General features: G+C 39.9%; 2 protein-coding genes across 6 annotated transcripts; one reads left to right on the top strand and one right to left on the bottom strand.

Moving 5' to 3' along the window:
• Window positions 1–796: 796 nt before the first annotated feature.
• LOC115694652 (pre-mRNA-processing factor 39-1) lies at window positions 797–15,358 on the bottom strand. Of its 5 annotated transcripts, none has more exons than XM_056315185.1 (14): window positions 15,133–15,358; window positions 13,781–14,102; window positions 12,443–12,552; window positions 10,902–11,128; window positions 10,159–10,326; window positions 8,044–8,407; window positions 7,418–7,750; window positions 6,499–6,651; window positions 5,532–5,648; window positions 4,758–4,838; window positions 4,504–4,653; window positions 2,768–3,073; window positions 2,019–2,123; window positions 797–1,270 (listed from the first exon to the last, which is right to left on the bottom strand). In XM_056315185.1, exons 2-14 carry the CDS (start codon window positions 14,031–14,033, stop codon window positions 1,166–1,168), a joined length of 2,472 nt encoding a protein of 823 aa, XP_056171160.1. In that variant the 5' UTR covers window positions 14,034–14,102; window positions 15,133–15,358; the 3' UTR covers window positions 797–1,165. The 5 variants fall into 5 exon arrangements, with proteins under 5 accessions (XP_056171160.1, XP_030477599.2, XP_030477600.2 ...); XM_030621739.2 differs by having other exon boundaries at window positions 13,781–14,244; window positions 15,133–15,263; XM_030621740.2 differs by having other exon boundaries at window positions 7,418–7,561; window positions 13,781–14,244; window positions 15,133–15,263.
• Window positions 15,359–17,320: 1,962 nt separating this feature from the next.
• Window positions 17,321–17,985, top strand: LOC115694650 (mitochondrial import receptor subunit TOM9-2). The gene has a single exon (XM_030621735.2). The coding sequence runs from the start codon at window positions 17,400–17,402 to the stop codon at window positions 17,727–17,729; it is 330 nt and encodes a 109-aa protein (XP_030477595.1). The 5' UTR covers window positions 17,321–17,399; the 3' UTR covers window positions 17,730–17,985.
• The last annotated feature ends 2,733 nt before the right edge of the window (window positions 17,986–20,718 follow it).

Raw genomic sequence — 20,718 nt, 5'->3', positions numbered from 1 at the left:
TTCCTTTTTTTTTCCTTTTTGTTTCTGCGTGTGCTGACCTTGATTTTGCCGTAATTGGACAAAGACATCTTTGCGGGAGTTAGATTTTGCACCCCCCCTCTTAAAAGACCCTTTTTGGCCATGGGTGAAAAAGAATGTGTGCGTAACAGTTCAAATCTCCCCCCCTAATGAGTGCGGTGTACACAGTACACAGTACAGTATGCTTCTTTTTGTTTGCCCTAATTGTCCACCCGGACATTTACATTGGGCGGCTATCTAGTCTTCCCCATGATTCCATCCTCCTTTTTTCTTTCAATAGGAACCCGTTGATTTTGACAGCGTATTCGGTTCGAGACTTTTCGGTGGGTTTGAAGCAATTTACCAACGAATGCTTCGATTCTTCATGGGCGGAGCTCCGTGCTTTACACCGACGGAGCCGAAACGACCCCATTTCCTTTCGGGTCGCTCTTGCATCAATCGCTTTGAGAAATAGGTCCACACTCGGAAGAGAGACCGAGATGTCGATCAATACTCGGGACACCGGTACAGGCCCCCCCCTCCATGAAGAATCTACAATCTAGAGTATCCATCGTCTCGTTCCGACCTGTACCACGCAATTCAGTTTCTCCCTTAAAGTTCAAAGGGTCTCGCCTTCTCTAAAAGATTGAGGATTCGCTTCTCTTTCAACGAGAAGGAATCAAAATGATTTACGGTGCAACGACGAAACAAAGATGACAAAGGCAGCGAAAAGTTTCGACGACTAAAAGAATCGCCGGATGTAAGAAAGAACTGAGCACCGCGCCAAAGTGCATCACTCTTTTTGGACCAAATACACTACTATAATCATAAAATGTGAAAGAAACAGAAACACGGAAACTAGTAGAGTACCTAAAAAGATCCGGGAAAGAAGAAAGAAAACAAGAGGAACGACTATCCATCCCCCACAAATATCGAAGGACAGCCTAACTCAGATACCGCTGTCAAAAGACCATGACCATACAGCAGCAATCATTCAGATCCAACATGACCAAAAACAAGGGTTCGCTCTTCTGCTCCACCATCGACATCGTTAGCTCCCCCCCTCGCTGGGTTCAAAAAACCACAGGTTAAGTAATTCTCGTGAGTCCTAGGGATGAGTGTTCTATACAACAATCATGCAAACAAGGATGCTGCCTGCTATCCCTGTTCAGTAGTAAGTCCCATAATAAGCCTGAGGCACCGACGCTGCTTGCTGAGATGGGGCTGTTGCGGCTGTGGCAGCTGGTTGTGCATAACTCTGCTGTGGAGCGGCCTGATTATGTTGTGACAAAACTTCAGCTCTTAATACCACCACAAATTAACAGACAAAAAGAAAATATTGATCATGGCTTTATATCCCTTTCCAGCAATATTCAGTTAATTCAGACCATAGTCAATGAACAGCAATGCAATTGTCACTCTCCTGAATAATTAAGTCTGTTGAACGTCTGTGCACATAGCAAAGACACTTCCAAGCAAACTCAACAGTATAAAAAACGACTTTTAACTAATTTATCCATGGGAGACTACCGTTTGTACTACTACAAGACTTTACCATTTAGAAGAAAACAAAACCAGCAAATACGCTTTCGGAGTCCAGAGCAAAATGAAGGTGACCAAAATAGGTTTTCGTGGTTCATCATTACCAACAAAACACAACTAATATCAATTGCCTCATCTTTCAAATCGAAGATAAGCTACCAAGACAACTGCTTCCAAAGTCACAATGTCACGTGGAAAAACATATAAAGTTCAAGAAGAGGAGCTTGTTTTTGTACAAACTGTAAATACCCACAACTAAATCCAACAAAACTCAAACTAGTAACACTGACATGTGACTTAATGACAAACCCCAAAATCAGGGAACAAAAAGCAAACACCAATACAAGTAATCACCATAAGCATCTTCTGCGCACTTGTTTCCATACTAAATCCTAGATGTTATAATCTTGCAGATATAAAGAATCTAAGCAAGCAAAATATGTAGAAACTTCAATATCAAATGGTAAAGTTTTCAGTACCTGCGCAGGATAAGTTGGAGGATAAGCCCCATATGAGGCAGTTTGTGCCACCGATGTTGATACTTGCGGAGTGGCATAGCTCGCCGTGTAACCACCATATGCAGCCTAATTCAAGGACAGTGGGGATCAAAACGATCGTATTGTTTTATGGTGAAGAAATTTCATAGTATGAGAAGGATACCAAGAGCCAATGCCGCACTATTATAATAAGCAGAAGATTTAAAACAGCAAGGTCATCGTTGCCATCTAATCATTGAAGCAGTCACTGGAATTCAGCCAGTACGCAACAAGGACCGATGCAAGTGACACATTATGAAAATTCCATACACTTACTCAAAATTTTATTGTCTTTCTTCCATCATTTGCAACAAATGCTTTCCCAGATAGGTAAAAGGTAAATTACCAAATATCAAAATACTTATGAAGCAGATAAAAAAGATTGTTCCACACGAAAAGCCATGAATTCCCATCTGCAGGCAAGAATAACAGAAAAAATAATCTTTACATGTCATGGACGTCCATATCTCTTCAACCAACACATCTTTAGATATTGTAAAGCAGCAAAAAGACCATATGCACACAGCACACTATATCAAGCAAGCCAAGGGACTGGTTAGAGATGCAAATGAGAGTATTTTTACCGAAAGGTAAACATGTACTTGTCACAAAATTGTCCAACAAGCACCACAGCAATTGAATTGCAACATCAGACAGAGAAAGGTATGGATATGTATATATGTCTAAATTACCGTCTGCTGGGCATAGGCGGGGTTCCATTGTTGCGCTGGTGCTTGGGTAACATGCGGCCAAGTTTGTGGTTGTACACCATAACCAGCTGTCCACTGGTTCTGTACACCTGGATATGCACCCATCAAAGACTGGACAGATGAAGGAACAGAAGCATCGGGTTTCATTAGCTTAGATTTGTCTGAAGCTAGAACATCCTCCGCCTGACGCTTTTTCAACTGCGAAGCCATCCTATTGTGCAGGAAGATCTTAAGATGTCTATCATGAGCCTTCTTTATAGCCTGTGCATCTCCCACTAAATCCACAAACTGCAACAGAAAATCGCAAGAAAATGACCTCGATCAGCATAATTCGTAAATCATACTACAATCTCTGCTGCATCACCTTTGACCCTTGAAATCATTCAATAGCATGTATAAATATAAAAGAAAATGACACAGATGGTCCCTCAACTTCAGTCCAACATGCAATGTGGTCTCTAAACTTTTAATTTGTTCAATGTGGACATTAAACTATCGATAAATGTTCGATCTGCTCTCTAGACTTTTGAAAATGCTCAACATCGTCCTTCCATTAATTCAAGTTAACGAAATCTGCTGATGTGGCTTCCAATCCATTAAGTTTGAATAATGGACAAAAATAAAAGTTAAAAGTAGATTATTATCCACTTAATATATTCATCTCAAATCAATATATAATAATCAATGTCGTCGATGGACATATTAACGCCTAATTTTTTTTCCCCATCTAAAGTAGATGGATAAAAGAATAGACATGTTGAATCATCATGTTTAAAACATCCAACTCAGCATATAATATTCCACATTATCAAAATAACGTCTAATTTGTTGTTTGAGCAAAAAAAATGACTACATTGAACATTTACCAATAGTTCATGAACCACATTGAACATGCTAAAAGTCCAGGAACAACATTGCATATTGAGACAAAATTCGAGGACCATTTCTGCCATTTCCCCTAAATGTTACAACAACGATAAAAAAACAGACCAACCCCTTCTCATTCTCCTGTGCAAAAGCATAACAGGTTTGCGTAATAGAGAGAGATGATGCTGACAAAGACAATAAACAAACAAAAAGTCCAAGCGAATCTCTTAAATAGAAGAGATCCACTCGTAGGCTTTTTCCCCCAATCCAATCAGGGGTCGAATTGAATATAGAAACATGATGTATGAAGATGTCTTTGTTTGACACAGGAATAAGCGAAACAAATTCATTAAATAAGCACCACCCATAGTATTCCAGCTTAACTAGTAACCAACACGACCTGTTAAAGGAAAAATCACTGAACCATATTATAAAAAGTAATTACACCATGTTCAGCAATTAGAACTTCAATCAGAATTGTTTTCCAAAATTATAAATCTCTGAAATCTTAATAAATGCACACTAGCCAAAACAATTTATAAAGAATTAAATATAATAGATTAAAGCAAGAAAACAATATCATAATATTATATTTTAGGGTCCACTGTGTCCGATGATTGAAGTTCTTGGTGTAGTTGTTCATTTGCAAATTGCAAAATGGACTGGTGCTTTGAGTGAAAAGATCCTTTTTAGAAAATTGACGAGAAAAAACAAGACGTTAATGGTAAATTTCCTGAGTTTCATTATTAAAACAGTTCCGGAACATTCTGCAAAAAAACAAGTACAATGTACCATAATGACAACAGTCAATCCAACAAATGCACTCTTTAGCAGAATCTTAAAATTTTTACCTCCAAAAAAATGGTAGATACATCCTCTCTCTCAGCTATACTTGCAGTATTAGGGCTGTCAGTGTTGGGAATAATGAACTTCTCGACCAAGGTATCTAAGCGATCAATTCTTTTCGGCAATGGCATCACTGCCTCCATAAAGATTAAGATCTGCCCAAACCAAAAAGGCAAATAATCAGCATTAGTATTGGTTCACGAGTAAAAGATTAAATTAGATCCTAATAACTGTAAGGTGACAAGGCAGTCAGGAGCACCTCAAGAAATGGCTTTGACAACTGGACATGTTCAGGAGCCTCATCTAGAACTTCCCTAGCTTTTTCCACTTTTCCCGTGGCCTGCCAAAGGAAAGAGAAAGAATCAAAAGAATTAGATACACTGTTAAGAAGAGACATTCACTCCAAGGAAAGGACAAGCATGTGAAATTCAGTCACAGCACACATGGATGTGTTTGCACATGCCTACAGCAGAAAAATAGCTTTCTCAGAATTTATTGGCAAACAAGACCATTAAGTTGCAACACTACAGACAGGTAACAGCAATTCTGATCTACTTCTCCTGCAAGAATATTGCAGATTTTCCGACTCAGGTGCTTAAGATCAGCTGCTCCATAGACTTAGATTATCAAAGATGTAGAGTACGACAAAAACACAGTCAAATGTCTGCGCACTATGGACCAATTCTCGCAAAGATACACCAAGAAAGGTGAAATTGTCAACAACTCAGAACCTTGTCTGCTAGGTTTCTGGTCAACATGCTAGCAGCCCCTAAAGTATAAATAACCCATGATAATGATTCCACACTGCATGAGTTCCACCCTTTCAGACAGGCTCCAAAACCAAGAGACAGTGATTAAAATGATGATAGCGAGGTCTAACATCATGTGTTTGATCTGCTCATCCTACAATCAATAAGCCCTTTCTGCTCCATTTTCACTCATTCTTAAAAGCAGTCTTTCAGTATCAAAAGCAGAGAGATATGCAGCACTACATGGTAAGAAAAGCAGAAAATTTATATTACAACAGACCCACCAAGTACAGAAAACGCGCATACTGAGCAAACAACACTGGTAAAGCTTGTGAGTGTTCCTTTCCTTTCTCAATAGCAATCGCCTGTTCATATACCGCCAAAGCATCATCCAAGTTCCCCTGAAACACAAGAAGCCATACAATGCATATCACAATCAACATAAGAATTTTTAACAACCCTGATGTTACACCACACTGCACAAAAGAAATATTGTTATAATTGACCTTGTTAAGGAGTTCAAAGCTCTATTTCTAAGACAGCAAATTGTCAATTTCCTAATGCAATCACCAAAAAGAAAATAGTTAATTTCATCCCGGAAATCTCACACGGTTACAAGAAATACAAGGTTTGCATCATATTGAAATGCATTTTTCAAATGAGTTGAGAAATGATCCAAGCACAAGAATTCCCTTGCCTTAATAATCTAACAAAAAAGGGTTACAAGTAGGGCTGCAGGTAAGTCAATTGAGAGAAGATGAGAAAATACCAAAAGCTAGAAACATGATTCATGCATTTCAGCAGAATCTATACAAGAGAGAACCTGGACCTCAAAACAATGGTCTAGCAAACAGACCTAAAGACTGTCGTAATAATTCTCTAAGGTCTGAAAGATAAATTTTCACAGTTCTACAAACAGTCCCCCCCCCCAAAAAAAAAAAAAGAAGAAGAAAGCAGCTTCTTAAAGTCAAGAGGTAAGCAGGATCAAATTGTTAACGCTATGCAACCAAAAAATAAGGATTGAGTTTGGGGTAATTTAAAAAATTGAGTTCTATGTTTAAATTTTCGACAAAATAAAATATAATTTGAGCGAAAATTAAGAAAAAATATAGATGACTTTAAATGCCTTCAAACTATTATAAAAAGGTGACGGATGTTCAATATAATTGATAGTTGAGTTTGTAAAGTTGATAGGGGAAAAAAATTAATTGTTCCAAGCATAAGTAAACCCAAACACAACCATGAACTTACCAGCCTTCTTTCCATATTGGCATGCTTTATTATGGCCTCAAGAAGACCTGGTGAAATTTCAGTGTGGACCAGTTCATAAGCAGCTCGAGCAGCCAGTATGTCACCATTATGTTCCTTAAACCAAGCTGCAAAAAGGTGGATCTCCGGTTGTCTCTGGAAATTTACTCAATGATTAGTTGCAAGTAAATAACCCAAATATGCACATACAGCACAGACAATCTAAATCATAGAGCTCATCGGGTCAAGTGGAGTACAGAAAAGCAACTGAAGCACAGGAAGCTCACGCCAGTTTACTTCCAAAACCAAAATCCTTTTGCAGTCCTTATTTTGTTTTATTTAATGTACTTTCTGTAACATACTCCCCACCTCGTCCCTATATCTAGATTCTAGTGGTCTTTATGCAGTAAGATATTATCATATCCAAAATAAAGAACCTAAATCAAAGTATCATACCAGTTAACTATAGAAATCAACTAAATTTGAGTTGAATTAATACTTTTCCACATCATAATGCAAATCCAACATCTCATTGCACACAATTGTCACTAGAAACCAAATCGGATATGGACTAACAACACATCATAATGCAACTCCAACACATAAGAACACTTGGATATGGACTAGCAACACAAATAAAGACTGACACGGGTTGAGAGCAGACCGAAAAAAGAATTATCCACATGACAAGTCTCACAATTAATCATTACTGCATATAGGACAAAAGATCAAGTAAACTTAACCCTGCCCAAAAACTTCGCGACAAAATGTTTGAAGAGTCAAACTGCTTAATGTCTTTTATTTAGGCAACCAAAAATGACAGCTATGACCAATTTATATAGAGAATATGTTGCTGAACTGAAAATCCTATCACGAAGAAGCGAGTTTCCACAACTAGACCATGAGAAGTATGTTTTCATACCTTAACGAAAACTTGAGTAGCACGGATAAGTGCGTTTTCTGCAAGATCCATACTTCCATGTGCTTCCATGCTTTTAACATATCTTATCCAATACTCCGGGTAATTGGCACATGCTATTAGACATCTTTCATACAACTTTACCACCTGATACACACAAAATATTATAATATCATCACGCTGTGGCATGCTACACCAGAGAAATAGACAAATAACACAAAGCACGGGGAGATATGCATAAGAAGTACTCCGTTGCGGAATAGAGAGGCCCCTCAAATAGGAAAGGAGGGAACCTCCTTGCCTGACAGACAGATGGTTAGGAAGATAAGTAGACACCTGCATGCATAACATTGGAACTTTAAAAATAACAATTTATGGAAGACATCACAAACCTAATATGTCCACTGACAAATGAGGGTTTGAAATACTTAGCCTCAAAGAAACCAAATGGTAGGCCCATGCTTTAGTCTCAGTACAATTTGCCGTTTAAAAAGTAGCTTCATCCAACGGTTTACCCAAAAAAGCATATCATGCAGCAGATATTACTGATTGTAAGCCAATGCATAAAATCAAACACAACTAAAGATTCAAATGATAGTGATAATCAAATTAACGAGAGATCCCCATACCTTGCTAAAGTCACCTTCTCTTTCTATAAAATTCAGATAGTTATGCCAATTTTCAAGTTCTGCAACATTCAGGGGCTTCACATGAAAGTAGGGCCTCCCAATAGCTGTTTCAAAACCAGCGATCTTAGAATCGAACTCTTTAGCTTTCTTATACATCTCTTCTCTAATGGCGATATACTTCTCCAACTCCTCTGCTTCTGTTAAGCCAGCACTTACAAGTTTAGGAGACTGTCCACTAGCATCAGGAGGAACTTCCCCTTCATTCAATTGGTCAATAACCTCTGATACTGAACTGGCTGCTGCTGCTGCTTCCTCAGCAGTCCTTAACTCGGATAGAGGCCGATTGGCAGCCAATTCCTTGAAGCTGCAGCATCATTCAAGCCAGATCAACAAATCAATGGAAGTTATTTGCTTGTTGCTAATCCATTCCTTTGAAAAAGCGACAGGACATCATATTGGAAAATTAAAATGATCAGATGAAAATAAGAAGAAAAGGAAAATTAACCAACAATAGGCTATCGAACCAAGTATCTATGATACTATGCACACATTGACTCATACCCAAAGAAATCACAAGTAAATATCTGTGCGACAAGTCAAACTACACAGACTCAAGAAACAGCCACCCCAAAATTTTCAGCAACTGTAGAAATTCGCCCTTCAGACAGCATAGAACCCCAAGAAATCCATTTTTAATCAAAAAGAATGTTCAACATAAATCAACCACAAACCTTTCATATTAAATAAGACGTCTACAACTTACATATAAAAGACTAAGATGAAGCAACAATAAAAACTCTAAATATAAGGTACTGCAGTTGAGGCTCAACCAGCATCCCTTGGACAGAATTTACAAGGTTTAACCACGAAAGTGCTTACTACCAGCTAAAATGCAGGTCTTTCCACTACAACACTTGTAAAAGTTACCAAATTAGTCAAGCATTCTAAGAGCCTACTGCCAACAATACAAAAATGGAATTACAAAAGGAAAAGAACATCCGCATGGACCTAAGACGATCTCAAGACATGCCACATGGTAATGACTTACAAAACATAAAAGAAAAATATCATACAGCACATATATGCGGTAATGGCAATCAGAGGAAATTCCTGCGGTATTTGAGGAAACCCAACACATAAATGCCAATTATTTTAACAAGGAAACTCAACAAGAAAACTGGTATCCAACAAGGACCAAATATGCAAAAATTAGTTGATGCTCAAGAATACACGACCAATTCACCTGATTAAAAAAACCAAACAAGAGAAAGAAGAACCATTCTGGAGTAGAGATTGATTGGCACAGAATCGCTAAATTACGTGGCGGCATGCTAGACAGCACTCTTGTTTGGTAAAATCGTGCTTTTGATCCTTTATCATAATCATTGTTATGGAGCAAATATATATTCTGATACCTCAGGAAGCCTTGAGAGTAATGATTGAGTTTATAAACCTCTACAAAAGCTAACCATCTATGAGATCACTATAGATGTCAAGTAGAGCATTATGTATCCTCTTTCTTTGGTAACTTCCTCCTGAATTATGAGGACAGGTCTTTCAACCATAAGACAATTCTTGATCTTTTGACTTGATAATGCAGTGGAAGAGACACTTTTCTCCGGATTTTCTATTTTATTTACTGCTCTCTGCTTTGATTCTTAGACGAAAGACGCATGATTCAGGTGCATCAAAAAGAAAGAACCTGAAGAAAAAGGGACCCCAATCAAGCTAGAAAAACTTAATGCAGTTGATGTTGCTCAAAGGATCAATATGAACAAACTCAAGCCTTTTTGAGTGTTGATCCCTCTAGCAACTTTGGGGCTGATTGGAGGGAGAGAACCTCCACTAATACAGAAAGCCTTTTTGTCAAAATCAGGAATTCTTGGCCTTTTGATTTGCACTTCTGGTACACGCAAAATCCAAGTATTGATCTAAATGCTTTTCTAGACCTACAGGACTCCTTCTTCGGTACTTGATTTTGTATATGGGTTGGCATCCCCTTGGTGCCACGTATCATCATATATTGTACTAAATGGCTCATAATATTATAGTATAAACAGTTGGACACATGAAATTCATGACGAGACAAAAGAAATTATGGTGAATTAAAACTACCTGTTATAGTACTTATCCAGGTACAGAATTGGACTCTCAAATATCCTTGTGTAGATCATTGCTATACGGCACCAATCCTGCTGTCTATACTCATATTCTATGTATTCATCCCAAAGAGAATAAGAGAGGTAATCAGTTCCAACATAAGCCAATCCCCGTTCAAAGAGCCTGCAAAACAAGCAAAATTACTTTACATAAGTAGAATCGTCAACTCCAAAATAAAATAAAAAAAGGTAGACCACGGTGCTAACATTGAAGGAACAATTCATTCTAACAGCGTGCAATGCCGCCAAATGCCACATTTACCTTCCTTAAATAAATCATATAATGCCCGTCAAATTGAGGAGAGATAGGGTCATCTTAGCCCATAACTGGATGAATCTTCCCAGCAGCGATTTGGATATCGATGCACCGATATCAAAGCTAAATACAGCCACAAGTTGGGCACTATATGACTACGACTCAATTCTTCCAAAGAAAGAACACCAAGATTTAGGCATACCAAAGGTCCATTTAAGAGAAACATGTCCTAAAATTCACAATCTATGAATAAGAAAGTGACAAAATAAATGACTCTTATTCCATCGTTCCTCCATACACGTGGGCATCACTGTACCAGGCATATTAAGACAAGGTGAGAAAGAAGAAAAGGAAATGACCAAGGTGACTAAGAAAGGAAAGGAAAGGAATGGGCAAAACTAACCCAAAAGCACAGAAACAGATAGACAAACAAAGAGCTTTACCTTCTTATGACCTCTGGATCTTCATACTTGCTGATGGCAAATCGGCAATAGTGCAACCAGATGTCAACAGAGTAAGTCACCCCCAGCACAGCTCTCTCATAAACCTCCACAGCTTTTTCAGTAGAGCTGGTCGCCTCGTGCTCTGCATACTTCTTCCAGTAACCATAGCACAGTGGAAATTCTGCCAAAAAGGCATCATAGACTCTCCGAATTTTCAATAAATTTCCCTGCAAATGAGATAAAATACATGACTGAGAATTACGATTTAAGCCACACTTTAAGTAAATGTCACATGATATATATTCAGAGGACCCAAAAGAATATAGAAAGAAACCTTCATTAATTTGATAACTACAAATGCCTAAGCCAACAAAGTTGGGAATTCTTCCACAAGGTAAATGGGCAGGACAAAAAGACTAAATGCAAATCATATCATGGCAAATCACTTTGAAGAGTAGCAGTCCCAAAGCAGAAATCACGAATAATAAGTTAACAGAAGGGCAGGATTCAAACTGATATACATATATCCAAGTGCATAAGCACGCAAAAGGCTGTGCCCAGTAGCAGCTCAGTACACGATTACGAACAACAAATAAGTGCTTCAAATAGTAGGAATCTAATCCCCCCGACCAAGCAACAACACCAGATTTAACATGATCTTTTTCGTGCAAGAAGCTTTGAACTATGAAAACAAACAGAAAGTTGCAAATGTGCCGTAATTTTACTCATGGAGAATAAACTTCACATAAATCTGGTTTAACATATAGGAGAATTCTAAGTAGGAATATCACTTTTATAACAGCCTTCTCGATCCTCATACTATCAAGTCAATTTCAGGATTTAGCACAAAAAGAGAGCTCAAAAGTCAAAATTCATTGTAATTAGACCTCTTGGAAGATAGATAAGTAATACCCTTCCCTTAAGGCTTATGGATTTGTCTTCTCCATTAGGAGAATGAGATAAAACAGTCAATGTGCTACAGAAAAATAACTTAGTAAATCATGTCTGCCTGCAGCCATATTTAAGCTGGCGGTGTGATAATCAAATCAAGATAAAAAAGGCATTTACACAATGTCTATATTTGGCTAGCGGCCTTTTGAAAAAAAGGTTATGGAAATTGTGCGATGCCAAATATCAGTTGGTGCACTGAAAGATTGATTGCAGCCCTTAAGCCGGTGGTATGAAATTCCAAAAGATTGGGGTTTCAAGTTCAATGTTCCTCTACCACGAAAGGGCATTTTAAGGTGTCCTTTGAGAACGATAACGTATGGAAAAAAGTAATTAGATTGGTGAATCCTATCTTGTGAAGTTTTCCCTTTTAGGTGGGGGTAATTGTTTTGCTGGAGTTTCACTTATCATAAGTTCACAAACCCCTCAGATACAGAACATTTCCTTACCTCAAGGATTGGGACAGTCCTAATACAAATAAATGCTTCTAATATGCCTTATCAGATCTGTCCCACAAAATTCTCTCATACCAGTGAAATAAAAAAAGATGGACACCATTAAAACCTACAATATCAAGTATGCCGTGAATGTACCTCAGCAACCTTCTCTGTCTCTTCGATCAAAGCAACCCAAGCGTCAAAATCCAGAGAATTCGTCCTCACAATGCTCCATAACCGATCTTCTTCCGCAGACATAGCAAGCACTGCACATAAAAGGAGAGACTATGCATATCAGAACTGGAAGACAGTCAGAAAGATAATGAAATCAAGAATAAACTATGCCCGAATAAAAGGAATACTGAACTGTAGAACAACCGGAAAAACACTTCGTGATACAAATCCTCAGCACACCATGTTGTAGCCATGTATAAGCACCCAAAAGGAGAAGATACAGGACAGGAGGGTAATAATACATAACAATGGTCGTAACATTCAAAGGGTATCCCAGGGTAAAGAAAAGGGGCAGAGTTGCAATGATATCCATAATCATTAACCGTAATATAATATGTCCGTGTGTGTGAATAGGAATAATATAACTCGATTGCTCTTCATATAACGATTACAAAAATTTTGACAGCATTTTAGGCAAGAAATTGAAAGCCATGAGGAGAAAGACCACCAAGAAACATTTAAAAGGGATCTGCGAGAAAAAAAAAATTGATGAACAACATACACAAGCCACACTAGAAGTAAAGGAAAAAAGCCAATTGAATCGAAAGGTAGATGTCAATGCCGGAAAGTTCACTAACGCAGCCCAATTAAACTTAAGATCAACAAAAAAGAATAAAGTTAAGATCAGAAAAAGAGTAAATTCAGCATAAATTCTAAATTGAACCCAATAGAAAGATTTTGATAAAGCTAACCCTTCCTGGAAAGATCAGTTACTAGATGCCCTAGTTCACCTTGTCCTTAAACAGACTCCATCTCATTGATTCCACATTCCCGCTAAAAAGCTTTATCTTGTAAAGGATATTCACGCTAATTGCTTTGCCAGATCCACAGATACTAGCACAAATTATATAATATGATACTCTAAGGCTCATTCAAACAAAAAGCACCTCAAGAACCATTACACCAGCATATATAAAACTCACTCTTGGTGATGTCAAAAGAATTTGAATTCTTGAATCTCGTCTGAAAGAGTACATGTCTGGAAACAATACTCCTTTATATCGATTAACATCAATTTGGGGCTACCGAATACCTCACAACCTTCATAAGTGTACAGCACAAAATCTTCTGTTCTGCTAAATCCCCAAAAAGAATTGGCATTTCTCAAAAATAATTATAGCTACATCCTATGCTCAAGAAAGTGCACTCCATCGCACGAGAATGCAAATGACAACAGAAACCAATGGACGCCTACAAGTGGCCAATTCACAACATCCAATAATCCTAACATCAAAAGAAGAAAAGCAGAAGAGAACATACCAGACCCATCTTCTAACAGTGGCTCTGCTGCACTTGCGCCTGCATCATGAGAACCGTCGCCATTCTCAGCAGACACAGCTTCACCAGTAATACTACCATTGGCAAAGGAATCATAAGCAGAAGCTCCAGACGAAACAACTCCTGCATTCTCAAAGTTGGCAACGCCCTGATCTATAGTAGCCATCCCAACAGTTGGTTTACCCTCGTATGTCTTATTCACATATGGTCCCTGAGTAGTAGCATTTAAATCCATATTGAGAGCGTTAGCTGAAGTTGTAGATGCTGGAAAATCTCCTGTAACCCCACTGACGGCATTAGCTTCCTGGATGATATTCGAAGCCCCATCAACATTAGCAATAGAATTGTGCCCAGCAGTTGAATATCCCATTGCACTAGATGTTTGGGCAATCAGCATTTCACTATCTCCCATGCTTATGGACAAATTTTAGACTGTATGGAGTAAACTGCAAAATAAATTACATGTAAGGACCACCTTTCGTAGCAAAGTTAGTCCAGATATTTGTTTGGAGGATCACACCATACTGCTTAGAGTCATTTTCTAAATACAAAGTGCACATGACCAATTGTAACTCAAAATTTGTACTTGCATGACTCCTATCGGGATTTGATCTCAAATTACATTCCACTGCTTTACGCACTGACGGTATATAGCTGCCAAAAAAGGAAACCAGAAACATAGCTCATCCTATTACCAAAGGACTACTAAACGGAAAGTGGAGAAATTTTGATAGAACAAAATTGATCGAGCGTAAAACGCCCGACGAAACCACCAATTTTAAACAAACCCCGTGGAAACAACAAAGTAGCAGTTTAACACAACAGTGGTACCAGGACACGAAGGGTGATTGTGAAATTACACGAGGCTCTAGCGCATTGCTTTCATATTTTTCCTAGCATAGAAGCTAAATGCAGTAGTGCTCAGCATGCCTATAAGGGCACCCCCGCGTATAGAATGACGTATGTACAGCTCCTCGGCTAAGTTCAATCCCAGCCGCCCATAGAGTCGAACTTCCATCGACATCGAGGGAGGGATCCCAATACTAAAAACTCAAACGGGTAGGCAATTAGACTAAAGAATCCCCATCTCGCTCGATTCCTCTGGGCGAACCAAAAAACCGGCGCCGAGACTTACTGAATGCTCAGCATAACACTGCTGCCATTGCAACGGCTAAAAACCTCGACTCCAAAGGCCAAGGCGGCAAGCAGAGGAAGCGCAACGCAGCCAAATCCGAAAAACCGCAAGCACCAAATCAAAAGCTGCCGCCGAGGCACACCGAACATAATCGAGCGAGATGGAGTGCGCGCGCGCGCGCGCGAGTGAGAGAGATTACCGTCACGGAGCGGCGGGCAGACGCCCGAAGAGGGCCCGGTCGGTGGTCGGTGGGTGCAGGCGCGGGAGCCGGTGCGACGGAGAGAAGGGCGGAGCAGCGCAGGAGAACGAGAAACGAAGGGCCACGGGGGAGAGAGAGAGAGGAGAGGAGAGGAGAGGGGATTTGAGGATTAGGGTTTGGTGCTCGTGTTTTGTTTTTCCGGGTTTTGGGAGGGAAGTTATACGCAGCAGCGTTTCTCTCTGGAAGGAAGGTGAAAGGCGTGGGGTTTGTGTAGAAGTCAGGCGGACACAAATGCAGTGCTCGCATTTTTATTTTATTTTTAATATATATTTAACGAATTTAAAAATTTTAAAAGAATGGCACTTTCTTTTCATTTTTCTAATTTTTTTCACAAAGGTCATTTTCTTGGTTTTTTAAAAGCAGGGATTGAGTTTGGTGACCCTTTACCATAAGGATCCTTACACCAACTAAGCGTTGCTTTAACGTGGCCAAATAGTAAAAATTTACATTGCTTTTGTCTAGAAAATACTTCACAACGTAAATCGCTTTAGAAACTTTTTTGCTTCTCAAGACATTTTTTGCAAAAATTTGTGCCGAGAAGCTTTTTTGGAAGAAAACAAAAGTAAAAAAAGTTTGCTTCTTGTTTCTAACTAAGACAATTTTGAGAATCAGCTTTTTTCTTCTTTTCTTTTTTTTCTTTCGTATTTTGTGGTGTTGTTTCGTCGAGGTGTACACAAGCCAAACAGGCCCGGCCGACACGCCTCGCCGAATTAAGGCTAAGCAAGCCCCTAGGAAGAACTCGCGGGGCTAGCTAGCCTATCGCCACAATCCCGTCAGCCGACCGGCCTCGGGCGGCGTCGGCGGAGACGGCGAGGTCGCCCTCGCCTCCTCGCCTGCCCGCGAGGGCCACGCCCGGCCATGGCCAAAGAAAAAAATGGTTAAAAAGAAAAAGAAAATTAAACAATTCAAAATATTATTTGGGAACGTAAATTTTGTGTAGTTATCAAACGCATTTCGTTCTTTTCTACTCTAGGAATAGAAATTTTGGGATGCTTTATCAAACGCCTTCAAATACTCGAAATTGTTTTAGCACGAGAATAAAAAAATCATTTACGTTCGAAATAGCGCCGAACACGTAATGATATTCATGCGCACCCTAAATATAAGCAAGCCCCTAGGAAGAACTCGCAGGGCTAGCTAGCCTATCGCTGCAATCCCATCAAGATGCCAGCAATTAGAAAGTTTTCCTCCATGGAACATGTGTCGTAATTAGGTAAGGTAACACGAATCGCTCGGAGATTCACTTACCGCTTAGATCGAACTTGTGTATTTCATTTGGATTATGAATAACGTGCATCCATGCACTGCTTTTCTAACACGATTTTCGAATTTGTAGAAAAAGAAGGGCGAGTTGAATGATCAAATCTAATCTTTCCCATTTTCGGAGCTCTATTTATGAGTTGATTATCCGATAAGTTAATATCAATCTATAATGAATTCACCATCACGCTACAGGCGAGGGTCGCCCATGAATACACCTTCCCTCTCGAACCCCCCCCCCCTGCAATCTCTCTCACCAGTTTTGTTTCTCTATTCTTGGTTCTCTTTTGCTTCTCTCTTTTTTTCAGTTTTGGAATTTTTTCTAATGCGGTGCTAAGTTGGCATTACATCAACATTACGTATCCTCAAAATATATTAGAAACAACTATCGGAATGTATGTAATTCATAAGAAGAAATATATCTCGCTGCACATTTATAACTATTACCAAATTCGCTTAAATTAAAATCAATTTAAAGAAAGTAGTTGCTCCATTCTATTTCCCGTGACGTCGGTAACATATTTCAGGTGATGTAATATTATGAATTTCACATAGCGTCACGAATCATTCACGCGCGCGTCATGCAAAAGGCGCAACCACACCGGTTAATACCAAAGTTAATTACGATACATTCGATTGGATTCGATTTCGTTCGAAAGATGAGTAGGGTTCGGGCGTACAAGCGCAGGACGAAGGACACCTTTCGGCCCGGTTCTTCGTACCGGTCGGACCGGTGGCCCTTTTCCGGCCCGGTTCTTTACGCTTCAGCGAACCGGACGGACCGGTCCCCATCGGTCGAACCGGCCAAACCCTCTTTCTCTCCGGCGTCAGCCTCCCCCCTTTAAAACCCTCGCTCAACACTTCTCCGCCTCTCTTCCTCCCTCTCTCTCTCTCTCTCTCTCTAGCTCTCTCTCTCTTCATCGCCGCCCTCCGCCGCCGCGAGATCAATGGCGTCCTCGGCGCGCAAAGGCGGCGTCTCCCTCCCCGACAAGCGGAACCCCAAGAGCGGCGGCGGCGGCGACGGCGCCGGGAGCGGCATCGTCTCCAGGATCGCGGAGTCGCAGATCGTCGCCCGGGGGAAGCGGGCGGCGGGCGACGCGGCGTTCGTGACGAAGAAGCTCCTGAGGAGCACGGGGAAGGCCGCCTGGATCGCCGGCACCACCTTCCTCGTCCTCGTCGTGCCCCTCATCATCGAGATGGACCGCGAGCAGCAGCTCAACGAGCTCGAGCTCCAGCAGGCCAGCCTCCTCGGCACTCCCCCCGTCGGGCAGAAATGAAAGAGCCGCGGTAACGGTTCGCCCCCCCCCCCCCCCCCCCCTTAGATTGGTCGCTGGTGTGTATTTGATGCGCTCCCGGGGTTGGAATTTCTAGCTTTCGTTGCCCTTTTCTTCGATATAATTTTAGTCGTAGCCATTGGACAATGGTCGTCTTAATCAGTGTAGTTTCTGGAATTTTGTTCGTTCAATGTGAATTCGAGATAAGATTTGGCGATTATATCATCTCTGTTGAAGGGGTATGACCTCTTTGTTTTTCTTTTCTTTTCTTTTTTTATAAATTTGCAGTGAATTGGAAGTTTATATGTTCGTCTTGCCTGTCAAGGTTTCTGCTTTATGCCTAAATTGAGTGGTACTATATAGTCCATGATGTGTTCTTTGCTATGGATTCTTAGAATCCAGTTAATTTTAAGTTTGGAATGGTTCTGAAGGATGGACCTATTCAATTTCTCATTGGAATGTACTGTGCCGTCAAGAATTCCCAATTGATTCTTCTGTGTTACTCATAGTATACCACTGCTTTCGGATGGGGTGCTTTTGATAAAAGAGAAGGCATCAAGCTGATTACTGGGGAAAAAGAGATGAAAGGAGAAGAGTGAATCACGTGCACATTGTGTTTGGTAGTAGGGATTAGAAGGTTAGGACGAATGAAATGGAATTCACTAGCTCGTCACAATATCCCGCCTTTCAAGATGGATTTAGAGGAAGGAGGATATTGTTTTATATTTTAATCCCTTCTCCTTCACTATGACAAACCCAACAAGGTGTAAATGCGTATGGATCCAAATTTGGACTGTTTTCATGGTTGGATAGATTAAAAGCCTGGTTGTTTAGGAAAATTGGAAATGAAGAAATAGGAAATATTACATAGATAGAAAAATATAATTCGAAGACATAGTTGTTGTCGTATCTACTCTCGGACGAGCTCGGGAGATAAAAAAAATTGATCTTCCCTTTGCTTTTCCACTTCTTGTTCATATTGGTAGCCTGGAAAAATAAACATTTAGATCAACCAGTTATGACCAAATCTAAGACGTTTGGATATGCAGGAAGAAGGCGTGCAAGTGTTTGATCACACTGTGCTTCATTTCTGTGTGTGATTGTTCATGCGTGATTGAGGATGCATGTTTCTCTGCGCACGCGCGCAAGTGAGAGAGAGAGAGAGAGAGAGAGAGGAATAAAATTAGAAGAGTATGTGCTAGGTAAGTGCCAAAGGTGAATCTTTCCTAGCCCTGCATGGATCAAGCAGATCATCTTAACGGAAGACTATGGGGGAAGTTCTCCTTCGGTCAATACATTTTAATCACCTACCATGCCTAAAGTCCTCCTTCCAAGTTCCAACCCGGTAAAAATACCGGTCTCTAGCTGTCAACATTTATGGAGACCAAGAAGAAATTACTGTGCATACTTGGCAGTGAGTTGCATAGGTTCTTAGGATGAACTATTCTTTATTCTGCAAGTGATGTTTGGTATTGTTTTGAATGTGTGGATTTTATATTTACGACTTCACTTTTGAGGGGAAATGGTGGGAGCAGTTAGCTAAGTCAATGATGTTTTTCTATCCTACGAAGCTGGTGAGGAAGACGAGTTCCTTTAGATATGGCCTTTTATTTATTGCCAGTGCCAATATGGTGAAACTTATTCGGATCATTGGCAGCTTTGCTCATGTGGATGGAGAGTAGAGCATGATAAGAATCTGCCTTTCCTCCCAAGTCTACTAAGCTTACCTTGTACTTGTTAGCTGATCAAACGTATTCCCGACCTTGCTGTTATACTGCATTTCGAATCGACAACAGAATATATATCCCCCCTCGAGGGTCTATGCAACTAAGAGCATGTATCCATCCACCTCAAGCTCGTGTTTTCTCTAGTAATGCAACTTGAGTTTTGTCCGGAGCGGTCAATGCTATGAATCGCTTTTCGTTCTGTGAATCCATATGCCGTCATCGGATTGTTCAATGCTTTAAATTGCCCTTCTCCGAGCAGTTTGTTTGGGTTGATTTGGCTGGAACCAGCATGGGTTAGTCATTGCAAAGGAAGACGCGCATCTTGAATGTCCTTCTTGAAAGAAGATTATATGCAATTTAGCACAACGAGTATGCGGTCGGAAACTTGTCTTGGATAGTATCTTCGAATTTTTTCACTCTACATGGCCATTGAGCAGTTGGCATACTCAGTTGCCTGTCTTTTAGATAGAATCTTTTCTTCATCCGAAGTTAGCTATTTGCTGGAATTGCTCTTCTTTTAGGGTTGCAATTTGTGTCCTTGTTGTGTTCACAGCAACAGTCGTGTTCATTAGGGGGATATAGCATCGCCATTGATTGAGGCAGCTTATGAAACACGAACACAATCTAAGTATTGGCAAGTTAAATGTGACTCGACTCGAATTAGCAGGCTGGCGGCTGGTTACATGAATATGCCTCCGGTTGGTCATGCCTAAACGATGGCGGTTAACAGGTCCGTACCGATGACTTGACCTGTATATGAACCTGCTTACGTAGTGTGTCCAATTTTGATTAGTGATTTATAATTTGTACGAACAACTACAACCCTCTCAGTGAGATGTTAATCTATTAAATTAAGCTTGACCACGACATTTGTCATATGACACTATAAAAGCTTCCAAATGCACATCATCATCAACAGAATAGACAGCTTGTTCTACATTAGCTAATCGACAAACAATCATAACCATACCTATGTCAGTAAACTTTAAAAATTTTCAGTATGATTAATAAATCTTGACAAGTATAACGGGGGCACGCGTTTAAAATCTTTTAGTGTCACTTAAGCTCTATAGAAAAGTTGAGGAAGAATTATCAAAAAAGTCTCAAATCTGTTGTAATTGTGCTAATTCAATCCTAAATAATTTTTTTTTTGCCAATTGAGTTCTAAACCTTTTGCATTTGTACCGATTTAGTTCATCCCGAAAATCGCTAATGTGGCGAGGCCGACGCTAAATTGACATAAAGAAAGGTTTCGGATTCAATTG

Source organism: Syzygium oleosum, unplaced genomic scaffold (assembly GCF_021117445.2).
Source record: "Syzygium oleosum isolate NSW1041296 unplaced genomic scaffold, Sole_v2.1 Sole_v2.10, whole genome shotgun sequence".
Lineage (NCBI taxonomy): Eukaryota > Viridiplantae > Streptophyta > Magnoliopsida > Myrtales > Myrtaceae > Syzygium > Syzygium oleosum.
Note: the sequence above shows the minus strand (reverse complement) of the source record. Positions and strands in the feature narration are given on the sequence as shown.

What these genes read in the sequence shown, in the direction of transcription:
- LOC115694652 (XM_030621739.2), bottom strand. Translation starts at nt 14,210, where the DNA reads ATGGGAGATAGTGAAATGCTGATTGCCCAAACATCTAGTGCAATGGGA. An exon ending in AGACAGAGAAGGTTGCTGAG is followed by an intron (nt 11,129 to 12,442) that starts GTACATTCACGG and finishes TCTCATTTGCAG; the next exon opens with GGAAATTTATTGAAAATTCG. An exon ending in GATCCAGAGGTCATAAGAAG is followed by an intron (nt 10,327 to 10,901) that starts GTAAAGCTCTTT and finishes CTTGTTTTGCAG; the next exon opens with GCTCTTTGAACGGGGATTGG.
- LOC115694650 (XM_030621735.2), top strand. Translation starts at nt 17,400, where the DNA reads ATGGCGTCCTCGGCGCGCAAAGGCGGCGTCTCCCTCCCCGACAAGCGG.